Source organism: Salmo salar, chromosome 22 (genome assembly GCF_965601325.2).
Source record: "Salmo salar chromosome 22, fSalSal1, whole genome shotgun sequence".
Taxonomy (NCBI): Eukaryota; Metazoa; Chordata; class Actinopteri; order Salmoniformes; family Salmonidae; genus Salmo; species Salmo salar.
In genome coordinates, this window is record NC_138312.1 from 62,744,543 (window position 1) to 62,759,463 (window position 14,921).

The 14,921-nt window shown below is 43.5% G+C and overlaps 1 protein-coding gene across 1 annotated transcript in view; it reads left to right on the top strand.

The window, feature by feature from the left end:
- Positions 1-11,295, top strand: part of dennd6a (DENN/MADD domain containing 6A) — a 39,568-nt gene extending 28,273 nt beyond the window's left edge. Inside the window, exons 15-18 of the mRNA XM_082967759.1 lie at positions 3,280-3,443; positions 4,446-4,548; positions 6,551-6,625; positions 7,951-11,295. Of these exons, the coding sequence (XP_082823885.1) occupies positions 3,280-3,443; positions 4,446-4,548; positions 6,551-6,625; positions 7,951-8,082 (474 nt within the window). The 3' untranslated portion in view covers positions 8,083-11,295. The remainder of the gene's footprint in view (positions 1-3,279; positions 3,444-4,445; positions 4,549-6,550; positions 6,626-7,950) is intronic.
- Positions 11,296-14,921: the final 3,626 nt, after the last annotated feature.

Genomic DNA, 14,921 nt, shown 5'->3' on the forward strand with positions numbered 1-14,921 from the left:
ACATGTCCTGGTAATCCGTCTGGCCCAGCGGCCTTGTGAATGTTGACCTGTTTAAAGGTCTTACTCACATCGGCTACGGAGAGCGAGATCACACAGTCGTCCGGAACAGCTGACGCTCTCATGCATGCCTCAGTGTTGCTTGCCTCGAAGCGAGCATAGAAGTGATTTAGCTCGTCTGGTAGGCTCGTGTCAATGGGCAGCTCGCGTCTGTGCTTCCCCTTTTGTTGTCTGTAATAGTTTGCAAGCCCTGCCACATCCGACGATCGTCGGAGCCGGTATAGTACAATTGTTTGATGGTTAGTCGGCGGGCATAGCAGGATTTCTTATAAGCTTCTGGGTGAGTTCCAGAGATTAATGTTATTTGTTACTAGCAAAATTGATTTCATGAACCTTGTATCTTAAACTACGTATGTTAACGTGTGCTATTTTGAGCACTTTTCTGGGATGCTTGCTTGTTTTCATTGCTTTACTGGGAAGCTTAGCAGCAGTAGATGTGCTGATGTGATTGATGTTAGTGCAGGGTGAGCTGCACACAGTGGACTTCCTACAAGGGGCACACCGCCTCAGTGCTAACAGTATAACTCTGGTTCATAGGCACATTATTACTGCATACAATAGCTGTAAGATCAGCAGAGGTATTCAGCGCGGTTAGAGAGACTTAGATGACTTACATTGTCTACCAACGTCCTTGGTATAAACTGAGCTGGGCTTGGCTCAATGTCTTAACGCAGACTTACAATGCTGTGAAATGATTTGGGTGGATCCCATCCTCCTTTTTATAAAACGTGTTTTTGTTTCCAAAAGGTATTGAAATTGTCCACAAAAGTTAACACCCGTTGAGCTGCAGTAATCACATAGCCAGTTATGAAGAGAGAGAATCCTGCTGAAGTGTTGAATGCCACGATTCAGAGACGGCACAGGGCCAGATATATGAAGGGTCTCTTTTTATTAGTGTCAATCAGCTCTTTAAAAGAGCTGCTCTTCATAATCTCATTTAAAACCCACACGGACTACGATAGAATCAATGTCCTTGTCGCTGTATCGTCTGTCCTGACGTAATACATTCAGGAGCTGTTTAGTCATGTCATTTACTCGAGCTTTGTGATGGGATGTTGTTTTAGCACCAGGAACAGTCACATTTCTTGATCACAGTGAAGACATTTAACTTGTTTAATATACACTGCTCAAAAAAATAAAGGGAACACTTAAACAACACAATGTAACTCCAAGTCAATCACACTTCTGTGAAATCAAACTGTCCACTTAGGAAGCAACACTGATTGACAATAAATTTCACATGCTGTTGTGCAAATGGAATAGACAACAGGTGGAAATTATAGGCAATTAGCAAGACACCCCCAATAAAGGAGTGGTTCTGCAGGTGGTGACCACAGACCACTTCTCAGTTCCTATGCTTCCTGGCTGATGTTTTGGTCACTTTTGAATGCTGGCGGTGCATTCACTCTATTGGTAGCATGAGACGGAGTCTACAACCCACACAAGTGGCTCAGGTAGTGCAGCTCATCCAGGATGGCACATCAATGCGAGCTGTGGCAAGAAGGTTTGCTGTGTCTGTCAGCGTAGTGTCCAGAGCACGGAGGCGCTACCAGGAGACAGGCCAGTACATCAGGAGACGTGGAGGAGGCCGTAGGAGGGCAACAACCCAGCAGCAGGACCGCTACCTCCGCCTTTGTGCAAGGAGGAGCAGGAGAAGCACTGCCAGAGCCCTACCAAAATGACCTCCAGCAGGCCACAAATGTGCATGTGTCTGCTCAAACGGTCAGAAACAGACTCCATGAGGGTGGTATGACGGCCCGACATCCACAGGTGGGGGTTGTGCTTACAGCCCAACACCGTGCAGGACGTTTGGCATTTGCCAGAGAAGACCAAGATTGGCAAATTCACCACTGGCGCCCTGTGCTCTTCACAGATGAAAGCAGGTTCACACTGAGCACATGACAGACGTGACAGAGTCTGGAGACACCGTGGAGAACGTTCTGCTGCCTGCAACATCCTCCAGCATGACCGGTTTGGCGGTGGGTCAGTCATGGTGTGGGGTGGCATTTCTTTGGGGGGCCGCACAGCCCTCCATGTACTCGCCAGAGGTAGCCTGACTGCCATTAGGTACCGAGATGAGATCCTCAGACCCCTTGTGAGACCATATGCTGGTGCGGTTGGCCCTAGGTTCCTCCTAATGCAAGACAATGCTAGACCTCATGTGGCTGGAGTGTGTCAGCAGTTCCTGCAAGAGGAAGGCATTGATGCTATAGACTGGCCCGCCCGTTCCCCAGACCTGAATCCAATTGAGCACATCTGGGACATCATGTCTCGCTCCATCCACCAACGCCACGTTGCACCACAGACTGTCCAGGAGTTGGCGGATGCTTTAGTCCAGGTCTGGGAGGAGATCCCTCAGGAGACCATCCGCCACCTCATCAGGAGCATGCCCAGGCGTTGTAGGGAGGTCATACAGGCACGTGGAGGCCACACACACTACTGAGCCTCATTTTGACTTGTTTTAAGGACATTACATCAAAGTTGGATCAGCCTGTAGTGTGGTTTTCCACTTTAATTTTGAGTGTGACTCCAAATCCAGACCTCCATGGGTTGATAAATTGGATTTCCATTGATTATTTTTGTGTGATTTTGTTGTCAGCACATTCAACTATGTAAAGAAAAAAGTATTTAATAACATTATTTCTTTCATTCAGATCTAGGATGTGTTGTTTAAGTGTTCCCTTTATTTTTTTGAGCAGTATATTACATTAGTAACTCCACTCACTACTTGTATAGTCTGTTAGTAACTCCACTCACTACTTGTAGCTGTATAGTCTGTTTGTGTTGTTGGTCTTGGCTAGCTTAATGTTCCAGTCAGTAGCTAGCTAGCACTCACACACTGGCTGCTAGCGCCGTAATGACAAGAGGCTTGAGGGAAGCCCTACATTATGACGTGTTTCTAAGTAGTGAGAACGCAGGCCGTGTTGTAAAGTCCTCTTTAGACCTGTACTTTTCTTGAATGAAGGTTTTGTTATTGACTAAAACAAGCAGACGACAAGAAATGTGCGTTTTGAAAAAGGTGAAGTTTTTGCTGTCAGTCAATGGGATCACCTCGGTTAAACACAGGTTGTTTTTCCTCCACAGGCGGGCGGACCGCCATGTTCTATCTAAAACCAAATATACATCACTGTGCTGAGAACTTCAACAGTTGTCGTGAAGAAGGGCTTTAATGAAAACTACACTAACACACTAAGTCTTCCATTCCCTTTCTCCATCTCACAGGAGCGCTATGTGGCCAGTCTGATGCCTCTACAGAAGAACATTTGTCCATGGAAGAGTCCTCCACAGCTGAGGCCTTTCCTCCAGGATGTCTTTATGAAGACACTGGAGAAGGCTGGTCCTCAGCTCACCTCACCACTCAAAGGAGACTGGATGGGACTCTACAGGTACTGACGTCCACACGCGGGATAGCCTGGTTCCACGTGTCGTTAACCTTTTTATTTAACCAGGGAGTCCTACTGAGAGGTCTGTTTTACAGATGATCCCTGAATGACAAACACACACATCAAATATGGAAAACATGAACAACGGCAGCCATAGGAAACGGACACATCAGTAATAAGCTTCTCAATCAGTTTTCTGAATTTCCCAAGATGCATCCAATTTTAAACTGTTTTTGAGATTATTCCATAAATAAGGTGCAAAAAAATAAAGCTGATTTGCCGAACTATATGGAGACTGAAGGAGTTTCCGGTGTTAGCTATCCCTGAGACCGGGGCGACTTGACAAAGGAGTTTCCGGTGTTAGCTATCCCTGAGACCGGGGGAAACTTGACGAAGAAGTTTCCGGTATTGACTGTCCTTGAGACCGGGGCGACTTGTACAGGACATCTAACAGTTATTAATGATGTTAGGTGCAGCGGTAGTTTTGGTAAAATCGCTTTCTTTATAAACGAAACGAGAGAGTAGTGCATTGATCTTTGAGACTAAAGAGAGGGCCTACTTTCTGATGTAGAATGCAGTGATGTGACTGTACCTATCTCCCGTAGTAAAGCGTAGTGTGTTATGAAAAACTGTGTCCAATGACTTCAATACAGTGGGAGCTGCATTCATGTCGACGGCATTGCCACAGTCGAAAGCTGAGATGAATGTCGACTGGATGATTTTGTTTTCTGCTATCTATTGAAAGACATTGCCTATTCCTATAAGAGAAGCCCAATATTTTTTTGTATGTATTTGTGTTCTTAATCTTAACTCGACATGCTTTTAAAAAAAAAATTAAAAAAAATTGAGCTTTATTTATTTTCTGTCTGTTTACCAGGAAACGTCTAAAGTCTATTATAATGTAATATATAATGACAGTGTGTGTATTTCCTGTTTGCAGACTTTGTGAATGTGACATGGTCTATGCATCCTAAAAGCCTCTTGGTGTGTGTTTTTCTTATCCAGACAGTTCCTCAGGTGTCCTAACTTTGACGGATGGTTCAGGAATCGCAGGAGAGAGATGATGAAGAAACTAGAGGCCCTTCACCTAGAGGCCGTCTGTGAGGAGGTATATTTATTATGGATCCCCATTACTTCCTGCCGAGGCAGCGGCTACTCTTCCTGGGGTTTATTATGGATCCCCATTACTTCCTGCCAAGGCAGCAGCTACTCTTCCTGGGGTTTATTATGGATCCCCATTACTTCCTGCCCAGGCAGCGGCTACTCTTCCTGGGGTTTATTACGGATCCCCATTACTTCCTGCCAAGGCAGCAGCTACTCTTCCTGGTGTTTATTATGGATCCCCACTAGTTCCTGCCAAGGCAGCAGCTACTCTTCCTGGGGTTTATTATGGATCCCCATTAGTTCCTGTCAAGTCAGCAGCTACTCTTTGTGGAGTCCAGCAAAATTAAGGCAGTTCATACATTTTAAGAACATTTACAATACATTCATAACAGATTTCACAACATATATTGTGTGTGCCCTTAGGCCTCTACTACCACATATCTACAACACAATCCATGTGTATCGTGGGTGTATGTGTCTGTGTTTGTGTTGCTTCACAGTCCCTGCTGTTCTATAGGGAGTATTTATCTGTTTTATGAATATAATTCTACTGCTTGAGTCAGTTACTTGATGTGGAATAGAGTTCCATGTAGTCATGGCTCTATGTAGTACTGTGTGCCTATTCTGAAACTAACTGCAACTCTTTGTTGCTGTCATTTCAGTCGCTGTAGTATCTGACGTGTTTTGTGTTGAGTCATCCGCATACGTAGACACACTGGCTTTACTCAAAGCCAGTGGCATGATGTTAGTAAAGATTTTAAAAAGTAAGGGGCCTAGACAGCTGCCCTGGGGAATTCCTGATTCTACCTGGATTATGTTGGAGAGGCTTCCATTAAATAAGACCCTCTGTGTTCTGTTAGACAGGTAACTCTTTATCCACATTATAGCAGGGGGTGTAAAGCCATTATAGCAGGGGGTGTAAAGCCATAACACATACGTTTTTCCAGCAGCAGACTATGATCGGTAATGTCAAAAGCTGCACTGAAATCTAACAAGACAACCCCCACTATCATTTTATCATCGATTTCTCTCAGCCAATCATCAGTCATTTGTAAGTGCTGTGCTTGTTGAATTTTCTTCCTTGTAGGTAGTTATTAAAGTGACTATGATGACATAGATAATAACAGAGAGTAGCAGCGGCGAAGAAGAGCGGGGTGCAATGCAAATACTCTGGGTAGCCATTTGATTAGCTGTTCAGGAGTCTCATCAGTAATTTGTGTAAGTGCTGTGCTTGTTGAATGTCCTTCCCTATAAACGTGCTGAAAGTCTGTTGTCAATTTGTTTACTGTAAAATAGCATTGTATCTGGTCAAACACAATTTTTTTTTCCCCCCAAAGGTTTACTGAGGGTTGGTAACAGGCTGATTGGTCGGCTATTTGAGGCAGTAAAGGGGGCTTTACTATTCTTGGGTAGCGGAATGACTTTAGCTTCCCTCCAGGCCTGAGGACACACACTCTCTAGTAGGATGAAATTGACAATATGGCCAATATAAGTGGCAATATAATCCTCCGTAATTTTCCATCCAAGTTGTCAGACCCCGGTGGCTTGTCATTGTTGATAGACAACCATCATTTTGTCGCCTCTTCCACACTCACTTTACGGAATTCAAAATTACAATTCTTGTCTTTTCATAATTAGATCAGATATACTTGGATGTGTAGTGTCAGCATTTGTTGCTGGCATGTTATGCATAAATTAGCTTATCTTGCCACTTAAAGTATTTAAGTAGTTGGTAATATCAGTGGGTTTTGTGATGAATGAGCCATCTGATTCAATGAATGAAGGAGCTGAGTTTGCCTTTTTGCCCAAAATTTTATTTGAGGTGCTCCAAAGTTTTTTACCATCATTCTTTATATCATTTATCTTTTGTTTCATAGTATAGTTTCTTCTTTTTAAATACAGTTTAGTCACATGATTTCTCAATTTTTCAGTACATTTGCCAATCGGTTATACAGCCAGACCATTGACCTATTCACCTCTCTCTCCATTTCTATTCTTTCATGTAGGATCTACAGGTGCGTGTCCAGCAACACACGGAGGTGGAGACCGTGGACCTGGTTCTCAAACTCAAAGACAAACTGGTCAGTATGCGGTTGTTTCGTTGTAACAGATAGACATGGACTTCCTTCTGCTCGTTAGTGATAGAACATGTAACAGTAGGGTTCCTGTACACTACATGGCCAAAAGTATGTGGACAACTGTTCGTCAAAACATCTCATTTCATAATCATGGACATTTATTATGGAGTTGGTCCCTCCTTTTGCTGCTATAACAGCCTCCACTCTTCTGGGAAGGATTTCCACTAGATGTTGGAACATTGCTGTGGGGACTTGCTTCCATTCAGCCACAAGAGCATTAGTGAGGTCGGGCGCTGATGTTGAGTGATTAGGCCCTGGCTCGCAGTCGGCGTTTCCAATTCATCACAAAGGTGTTTGATGGGGTTGAGGTGAGGGCTTTGTGCAGGCCAGTCGGGTTCTTCCACATCGATCTCGACAAACCATTTCTGTATTGACCTCGATTTGTGCACGGGGACATTGTCATGCTGAAACAGGAAAGGGCCTTCCCCCAAACTGTTGCCACAAAGTTGGAAGTACAGAATCGTCTAAGGGGCCCAAACCATGAAAAGACAGCCCCAGACCATTAGTCCTCCTTACAGTTGGGAACTATGCGTTGGGGCAGGTAGCATTCTCGTGGCATCCACCAAACCCAGATTCATCCGTCAGACTGCCAGATGGTGAAGCGTGATTCATCACTCCAGAGAACGCGTTTCCACTGCTCCAGAGTCCAATGAAGGTGAGCTTTACAGCACTCCAGCCGACACTTGGCATTACGCATGGTGATCTTAGGCTTGTGGTCGGCCATGGAAACCCATTTCATGAAGCTCCTGACGAACCGTTCCTTTGCTCCCGGAGGCAATTTGGAGTGTTGTAACCGATGACGGATGATTTTTACGCACTTCAGCGGTCCCGTTCTGTGAGCTTGTGTGGCCTACCACTTCGCGGCTGAGCCGTTGTTGCTCCTAGACGTTTCCACTTCACAATAACAGCACATACAGTTGACCGGGGGGAAGCTCTAGCAGGGCGGAAACTTGACGAACTGACTTGTTGGAAAGGTGGCATCCTATGACGGTGCCACCTTGAAAGTCACTGAGCTCTTCAGTACGGGTCATTTTACTGTCAATGTTTGTCTATGGAGATTGCATGGCTGTGCGCTCAATTTTATATACTTGTCAGCTGAAATAGCCGAATCCACTTATTTGAAAGGGTGTCCACATACTTTTTGGCCACTTGTATGTTCAGTGTATGCTAAATTTAACTTGATTTATGTTAGTAAACACAAAGTATTTATAAAGAATCATTTGATGCTTTGTTATGTGTTGCTGACCTGTTCTTCCTGTATGTTCTAGACTCAGGCACAGAGAGAGCAGCTTCCTCTGAGGCCTGGGACGCTGACTAAACTACAAGCCCACATCGACTCTGTCATCCTGTCTTTACCTGACGATCTACAGGGAATCCTGCACAAGCCCTCCACACCCTGACCTTATGACCCTCTCCCTGACTTCTGACCTTTAACCCCTGACCACTAATCATTGACCTATAACCCCTTGGGGGAGGGGAGGAGGAGGAGGAGGAAGGGAGGCCCAAGGAAGGACTGCTCCAGTCTCATTATGGATTTTTAACAGACTTTTATTTTTATTTTTTTTCTTATTTTTTTTTTAATTTTTTTTTTTAAGTGCACTTCACCCTTTTAATATCTGTGTGAATATGCCATCTTCAACCTCTCTCCACCTTCATGTGCAATGCTGGCATTGCCCCGAAATATTCCACTGATGATTTTATTGATTATGCAACCAGTCAGAAATAAGAAGACGAGCCAATAAGTGGTTGATTCCTCAGAGAGAACGTCTGTATCTTGTCCGTAAAGGGGAAAGGTTAACAGATTACTAAAACACCTTCATCTGTGTCTGGGAAACTGACCCTTTTGGTCTACGCTGTTTAATAAAACAGCCTCGTTTTTTTAGGATTCTATGCTGCGCTGATCACTTAAACTGCAGTTACAATAAACTAACGACGGGTTGTAATATAAGGTTTAATTGTCAACAGTACTTGTACGTTATATGAAAGGTCGCTGTGCTGTTGTATAAATGTTGAAGACATGAAGAACTATAATGTATAGCGTCACTATACACTTAGTGGACAAAACATTAAGAACACTTTCCTAATATTGAGTTGCACCTCCTTTTGCCCCTCAGAACAGCCTCAAGTCATCAGGGCATGGACTCTACAAGGTGTTGAAAGCGTTCCACAGGGATGCTGGTCCATGTTGACTCCAATGCTTCCCCACAGTTGTGTCCAGTTGGCTGGATGTCCTTTGGGTGGTGGAACATTCTTGATACACACGGGACACTGTTGAGTGTGGAAAAACCCCGGCAGCGTTGCGGTTCTTGACACAAACCGGTGCACTTGGCACTGACTACCATACCCCGTTCAAAGGCACTTAAATCTGTTGTCTTGCCCCTTCACCCTCTGAATGGCACACAAACACAATCCATGTCTCAATTGTCTCAAGGCTTAAAAATCCTTCTTTAATCATACCTCCTCCCCCTTCATCTACACTGATGTGAAGTGGATTTAACAAGGTGACATCAATAAGGGATCATAGCTTTTCACCTGGATTCACCTGGTCAGTCTATGTCATGGAAAGAGCAGGTGTCCTTAATGTTTTGTCCACCTATGTATAGTGGTTGAGGAGGAGGAGACGACGTCGGGGTGGTCTTCATGAGGCACAAAACAGATTGAAACAAGAAGGAACCTAAAAGCTTGTGCAATAAAATGGGTTGCGTTTGCAAAATGTTTTTTGGTTGGTTACATTGTGCCCTAATGAATTGCACCCTTGTTGGAGGTTGCTCTGTGTGTGTGTGTGTGGTGTGTTGGAATAAAATAGCAGAGTGCTGTTGCTATTTTAGACCAATAGGAATGAACTTGTATATAATTTCTATTCACTATTAGAAGAACATAAAGGACAGACCTTCACTAACCCTAGTCCTTAGATTGTAGCGCTGCTTCTGCTCTAAATGCGTATTCTGCGTAGGGAATAGGGTGCTGTTTGGGACGCATTCGTTCGACATCATGTTAAAATGGGCAACTGACTAAAACTAACTGACTGACACATTGTCCTGACGTCATATTGATTTGGACCTGATTTTTGGGGAGTTGTACCACATTTATTCATCTGTGTAGGCCAGACCACAACCCCTTGTACCTCATTATTCATCTGTGTAGGCCAGACCAGGGCTTTCTAGCGGCTAGCTAAACCAGAGTTTGGGGGTTTCCTACCAGTCCACTGCCCCACTGTGTGGATTTCATGTGGCACCCAGCCACTGTCTCTGTCCTCCATGTCATTGATTTGGTTCACATCCAACTGTATCGTCCAGAAAAACACATTTTACTGATCGTAATGGTTGTTGATAGCCTGGGTACCGGTCTGTTTTAGCTATCGTTCCACTCCTTGTATTTGGCATATGAGTGGCATGTTGGCTAAACAGACTGGTCCCCAGGCTAGGATGTTTATGTTTTTTTTTTGTGTTCATGCTGTTTTTAATGAAGAAAGTTGACTTTTTATTTTTATGCTTTGAGTAGTGGTTTTGTTTGGAGCGTATTCCATGTGTGGTGTGCTTAACCATCATATGTTCTTCCACTGATCTCTTAAACATATCTACATATATGCTGAACAACATTACTGCAGAGGATGGTTTTTCTAAACACAGATTTTGCTGTCAGACTTTGGACTACCTATGGGTTTTACATCTTACATTTTGAAAACCGATTTTTTTTTTTTTGATTTGTTGAATATTTTGATGTTACAGAATACATGTATTTTTCTTGATCAGCTTTTATCATAGGGTGTGCCTTAAGGGATGCTGGTTAGGAAAAACAGAACCAAAGACGGACTGTTTTTTAGGTTAAATATCGAACTGTGACTGTGTAGTAGGCTAATAATAACTTCTGATATCTACAGTAGTGGCTCACTTACTCAGTAACCTGTCATATTCTCATCTGCTTCAAAACACCATGGAACTCCATCATTCTGTTGGAACTGTTGGAACCCATCAGAATTCCGTTTGGAACCCATCAGAATTCCGTTTGGAACCCATCAGAATTCCGTTTGGAACGGTCTGTCCTCTGAGGGAACATTTTAGTTAAATGTAATATTGATTGGTACACACCTGTGATCGGTTTTATATTTTGAAAATACTTATTTTAACAAGAGAATTTTGTATAAAGGGCTATTCTCATATAACAATCTAAAAAAGTGAAGTTTTGTACATGTGTTGAAATACCCAGCCATCACCATTGATGATGATGATGATATTCATTATATTACAATGATTATTTTACTAAATATAGAAATGACTGACATGGAATACTATACATTTGTAAGATCTTCCAAAGTGGCTGGTTAGATGTTAAAGAAATAGAATAAGGATGGTATTAATTATTATTAATAATTTATTATTATTAATATACTGCATCATATTGCTTTGGGGAACTCAGTATTTTTACATTTGTGATGTTTTGATTGTTTTTTTTTGTATTGAAGCCTTAATATAATAAGTACTGAGGAACCACTATTGATGCCTTTTTAATAGAACTACTGAGGAGAACCACTCTTAATGCTTTCAGACAATGGCTTTCAGTGAGCGGAAGTATTTTAACGTGAATAAACGAACCTCTAGGATCTCACAAATAAATGGTTTTGTATTTTCTTTTTTTTTAAATTTGTTTTGTTTTAATAGGGAGCATTGTAAAATACATACAGTATAAACACACACACACACACACACTTCACACAGCATTTAGAATTACAGTGTAGGAAATAGAATCTGATTGGTCCACAAGGCTGCTATCTCTTCATAAGAGCGTTTTATAACATTGTCTTTCATGACTCCAACGAAGGGAAAGTAACGTGGAGGAAATGAGAGATCGCTGCAGTCACCAGCGGGTGGCGCCTGACGGGTGTCGACTATCTAATAAGTAGCCTTGGCTTGTGTGAGGCGGAACGGCTCGTAGAAGCCGATCTCCTGTTTTGTTTAGCGTGAGGCAGCTTGGTGTACCAGGACACCCCCTGGACAGGACACTAGTCTATCTCCTGTTTCTGTAGTGAGGCAGCTTGGTGTACCAGGACACCCCCTGGACAGGACACTAGTCTATCTCCTGTTTCTGTAGTGAGGCAGCTTGATGTACCAGGACACCCCCTGATCTCCTGTTTCTGTAGTGAGGCAGCTTGATGTACCAGGACACCCCCTGGACAGGACACTAGTCTATATCCTGTTTCTGTAGTGAGACAGCTTGGTGTACCAGGACACCCCCTGGACAGGACACTAGTCCATCTCCTGTTTCTGTAGTGAGGCAGCTTGGTGTACCAGGACACCCCCTGGACAGGACACTAGTCCATCTCCTGTTTCTGTAGTGAGTCAGCTTGATGTACCAGGACACCCCCTGGACAGGACACTAGTCTATCTCCTTAATGTTGAGTGCCAAGCATTGTAAAAACAGGATCAGTCTTCTGTATGGGGATGGAACTCCCAACCTACCAATCTAAGGGCGGACACTCTCTTAAGGACAAGGCCACTGAGTTGGTCACCTGTCTTGCTACTACTCTCCACACTACTGTATAAGCAGCGCAGTGCAAGCGGGGCAGAAACATCGGTGCATGCCGCAGCCTGTCTACCCCCTGGAGAAAAGAGCGAGATTGGTTGCTGAAGATGTTGACATTTTGCTCATTTTTGGGTTCTTTTGAAAAAGCGAAAATCTATATTTTGGAACTATAGAGTACCACAGTATGAGTCATAATACCCATAAAACCTAGCGGTCAAACAAGGAAATGGTTCCAATTGTTTTTCCAACATTGTTTCCCATAGGGGATTTTAGAAACACTTAAAATAAAGGCTGTGTTTCGTGTTGGTTTACTCTGGTGTGACATTTTGATAACCATGTAAATCTCTACAGGACAAGGTGTTTGTTCCTAGTCCAAACCCCAGGAACATAAAGATATACAGTGGGAAGTTTACATACACTTAGCTTGGAGTCATTAAAACTCGTTTTTCAACCACTCCACAAATTTCTTGTTAACAAACTATAGTTTTGGCAAGTCGGTTAGGACATCTACTTTGTGCATGACACAAGTAATTTTTCCAACAATTGTTTACAGACAGATTATTTCACTTATAATTCACTGTGTCAGAAGTTTACATACACTAAGTTGACTGTGCCTTTAAACAGCTTGGAAAATTCCAGAAAATTATGACATGGCTTTAGAAGCTTTTGATAGGCTAATTGACATCATTTGAGTCAATTGGAGGTGTACCTGTGTATGTATTTCAAGGCCTACCTTCAAACTCACTGCCTCTTTGCTTGACGTCATGGGAAAAATCAAAAGAAATCAGCCAAGACCTCAGAATATGGATGCCAATAGAGTGTGCAAAGCTGTCATCAAGGCAAAGGGCGGCTACTTTGAATAATCTCAAATATAAAATATATTTGTTTAACACTTCTTTGGTTACTACATGATTCCATATGTGTTATTTAATAGTTTGTCTTCCCCATTATTCTACAATGTAGAAAATAGTCAAAATAAGGAAAAACCCTTGGCCAGTTTTATTGCTTCTTTAATCAGAACAACAGTTTTCAGCTGTGCTCACATAATTGCAAAATGGTTTTCTAATGATCAATTAGCCTTTTAAAATGATAAACTCGGATTAGCTAACACAACGTGCCATTGGAACACAGGAGTGATGGTTGCTGATAATGGGCCTCTGTTCGCCTATGTAGATATTCCATAAAAAATCTGCCGTTTCCAGCTACAATAGTAATTTACAACATTAACAATGTCTACACTGTATTTCTGATCAATTTGATGTTATTTTAATGGACATAAATGTGCTTTTCTTTCAAAAACAAGAATTTCTAAGTGACCCCAAACTTTTTGAACGGTAGTAAAAAAAGGAAAGTCCTCTCACTGTCAACTGCGTTTATTTTCAGTAAACTTAACGTGTAAATATTTGTATGAATATAACAAGATTCAACAACTGAGACATAAACTGAACAAGTTCCACAGACATGTGACTAACAGAAATTGAATAATGTGTCCCTGAACAAAGGGGGGGGGTCAAAATCAAAAGTAACAGTCAGTATCTGGTGTGGCCACCAGCTGCATTAAGTACTGCAGTGCATCTCCTCCTCGTGGACTGCACCAGATTTGCCAGTTCTTGCTGTGAGATGTTACCCCACTCTTCCACCAAGGCACCTGTAAGTTCCCAGATATTTCTGGGGGTAATGGCCCTAGCCCTCACCCTCCGATCCAACAGGTCCCAGATGTGCTCAATGGGATTGAGATCCGGGCTCTTCGCTGGCCATGACAGAACATTGACATTCCTGTCTTGCAGGAAATCACGCACAGAACGAGCAGTATGGCTGGTGGCATTGTCATGCTGGAGGGTCATGTCAGGATGAGCCTGCAGGACGGGTACCACATGAGGGAGGAGGATGTCTTCCCTGTAACGCACAGCGTTGAGATTGCCTGCAATGACAACAAGCTCAGTCCGATGATGCTGTGACACACCGCCCCAGACCATGACGGACCCTCCACCTCCAAATCAATCCCGCTCCAGAGTACAGGCCTCGGTGTAACGCTCATTCCTTCGACGATAAACGCGAATCCGACCATCACCCCTGGTGAGACAAAACCGCGACTCGTCAGTGAAGAGCACTTTTTGCCAGTCCTGTCTGGTCCAGCGACGGTGGGTTTGTGCCCATAGGCGACGTTGTTGCCAGTGATGTCTGGTGAGGACCTGCCTTACAACAGGCCTACAAGCCCTCAGTCCAGCCTCTCTCAGCCAATTGAGGACAGTCTGAGCACTGATGGAGGGATTGTGCGTTCCTGGTGTAACTCGTGCAGTTGTTGTTGCCATCCTGTACCTGTCCCGCAGGTGTGATGTTCGGATGTACCGATCCTGTGCAGGTGTTGTTACACGTGGTCTGCCACTGCGAGGACGATCAGCTGTCCGTCCTGTCTCCCTGTAGCGCTGTCTTAGGCGTCTCACAGTACGGACATTGCAATTTATTTCCCTGGCCACATCTGCAGTCCTCATGCCTCCTTGCAGCATGCTTAAGGCACATTCACGCAGATGAGCAGGGACCCTGGGCATCTTTCTTTTGGTGTTTTTCAGAGTCAGTAGAAAGGCCTCTTTAGTGTCCTAAGTTTTCATAACTGTGACCTTAATTGCCTACCGTCTGCAAGCTGTTAGTGTCTTAACGACCGTTCCACAGGTGCATGTTCATTAATTGTTTATGGTTCATTGAACAAGCATGGGAAACA